Source organism: Trichechus manatus, unplaced genomic scaffold (assembly GCF_000243295.1).
Source record: "Trichechus manatus latirostris isolate Lorelei unplaced genomic scaffold, TriManLat1.0 scaffold00031, whole genome shotgun sequence".
Lineage (NCBI taxonomy): Eukaryota > Metazoa > Chordata > Mammalia > Sirenia > Trichechidae > Trichechus > Trichechus manatus.
Window position 1 is genome coordinate 12,818,961 of NW_004443967.1, and position 1,789 is coordinate 12,820,749.

At 44.6% G+C, this 1,789-nt stretch overlaps 1 protein-coding gene across 1 annotated transcript in view; it reads left to right on the forward strand.

Moving 5' to 3' along the window:
• Positions 1-1,789, forward strand: part of LOC105756010 (deleted in malignant brain tumors 1 protein) — a 79,234-nt gene that overhangs the window by 28,366 nt on the left and 49,079 nt on the right. Inside the window, exon 5 of the mRNA XM_012555113.1 lies at positions 517-834. Within this exon, the coding sequence (XP_012410567.1) occupies positions 517-834 (318 nt within the window). The remainder of the gene's footprint in view (positions 1-516; positions 835-1,789) is intronic.

The following is a 1,789-nucleotide window of genomic DNA, read 5'->3' on the forward strand; positions in this document are numbered from 1 at the left end:
GTCAGAGCCATTTTGGAGGCAGTGAGATAGAATAGCAGGGAAAAAGCAATGAACTTTGGAGTCAGGAGCTTGAGTTTAGATTTGTTACTCACCAGCTGTGGGATTTGGGGTGAGTCGCTTTGCTTCTCCAACATTCAGTGCCTCATAGATAATATTGGTATACTGATACTCTCTTGCTTACCTTCCTGAGCCCTTATTATAAGGGTGAGTATACAAACACACACAGACACACACACAAGCTTCTTCGTAAAGTTCCAAATCACTGTACAAATTATTTATAATGTTTTTCTGCCTTTAGCCAAAACAGATTGGCACATGTCTCTGGCAAAAGAGATACTTAGTTAAATGATGTTTTTAGGCTAAATATTCTTTTGGCAATCCTAATGATGTATCAGCTTCTACGTAAGAGCTTGCCTAATTGACTGACTCCTTTACCAGGTCCTCCATCCCTCATAGTAGTGGTGGGGTGGGGGCAGTACCCCCAGAGGACAACAGTTACCAGGTTTCTGTCCCCAGGAGACTGGCCAGAGCTGCGACTGGTGGGTGGCTCCGGTCGGTGCTTGGGTCGTGTGGAAGTCCTCCACCAAGGGGCCTGGGGCACTGTGTGTGATGACCTGTGGGACCTGAACGAAGCTGAAGTTGTGTGCCGCCAGCTGGAGTGCGGCCGGGCCGTGTCTGCCCTTGGGAAGGCTCACTTCGGCCCAGGCTCAGGGTACATCCTTCTGGACAACCTCCAGTGTGCTGGGGTGGAGCACTACCTGGGCCAGTGCACCCACTCGAGCTGGTGGGAGCACAACTGCAGCCACCACGAGGATGCCGGTGTCATCTGCTTAGGTAACCTCCCCTCTCAGACAGTCACCTCCAGTCCCAGAGTGCTGAAGACCACCTTCTAGTGTTCAGAGTCACCCAGGGACAAAGACAGGATCCTCAAACATGTAGCATTCAATTTGTGCCTTATCTATTCTAACTTGGTTAAATACTCAAGGTTTTAACTGCTAACCTCTCAGAATAAAATCTTTTAACTTGGTAGTAAGAATTACCAAGGGAATATGTGCTTTACTGGATATAGACATGTATAAGGAACATGTTTTCTTATGGGCATTTTTAAGGAGTTTATATAAAGATCTTTCATTTAAAGGGGGAGCTTGGATAGCAAAACTAGGACAGATTCTGAGCCAGACCAACCTGAGGTGCACCTCAGAGCCGGTGCTAGCTGGGCAACAGTTAAACTCTTGGAGCCTCAGTGTCTGTATTAGCAAAATTAGGAGACTAATTGCTTTTCTGCAGAATTGCCATGAGGGTTAGATGTATCTTTGTAAAGCACTACACAGTACCTGAGAAAGAGTAGAGGCTGCATATTCGGTAATTTTTACTACCATTTTCCTCACTCAATCACACCACCAAGCAAATCAGTGAATTAAAATGACTGATTTTAATTGCCTTGTGACAGTTAAAAAAATATTTTAGATTTACTCATGTATAAGCAATTAGCTTGGAATAAGTTAGTCATCTCTGCAATGTCTATTAATAACACTTTCCAATATTATGAGATGCCTTTTGGTAAACTAACAGCTGTCATGCATGGCGTGGCTTGAAAGAATCAGTAGGCTTAACTGTCACAAAGTGGTGCTCATGACATAGAGTTGCCCATTGTGGGAAGCAGCTCAACCGTTTCTCAGTACCTGCCATCTGTGACATTTAATTTGAGGCACATATTTAAAGCCATTGTTTTGTTTTTTGGCACATTCATGTTTGTGTTTGCTTTGTGGCACCTGGTGATGTGTGGACC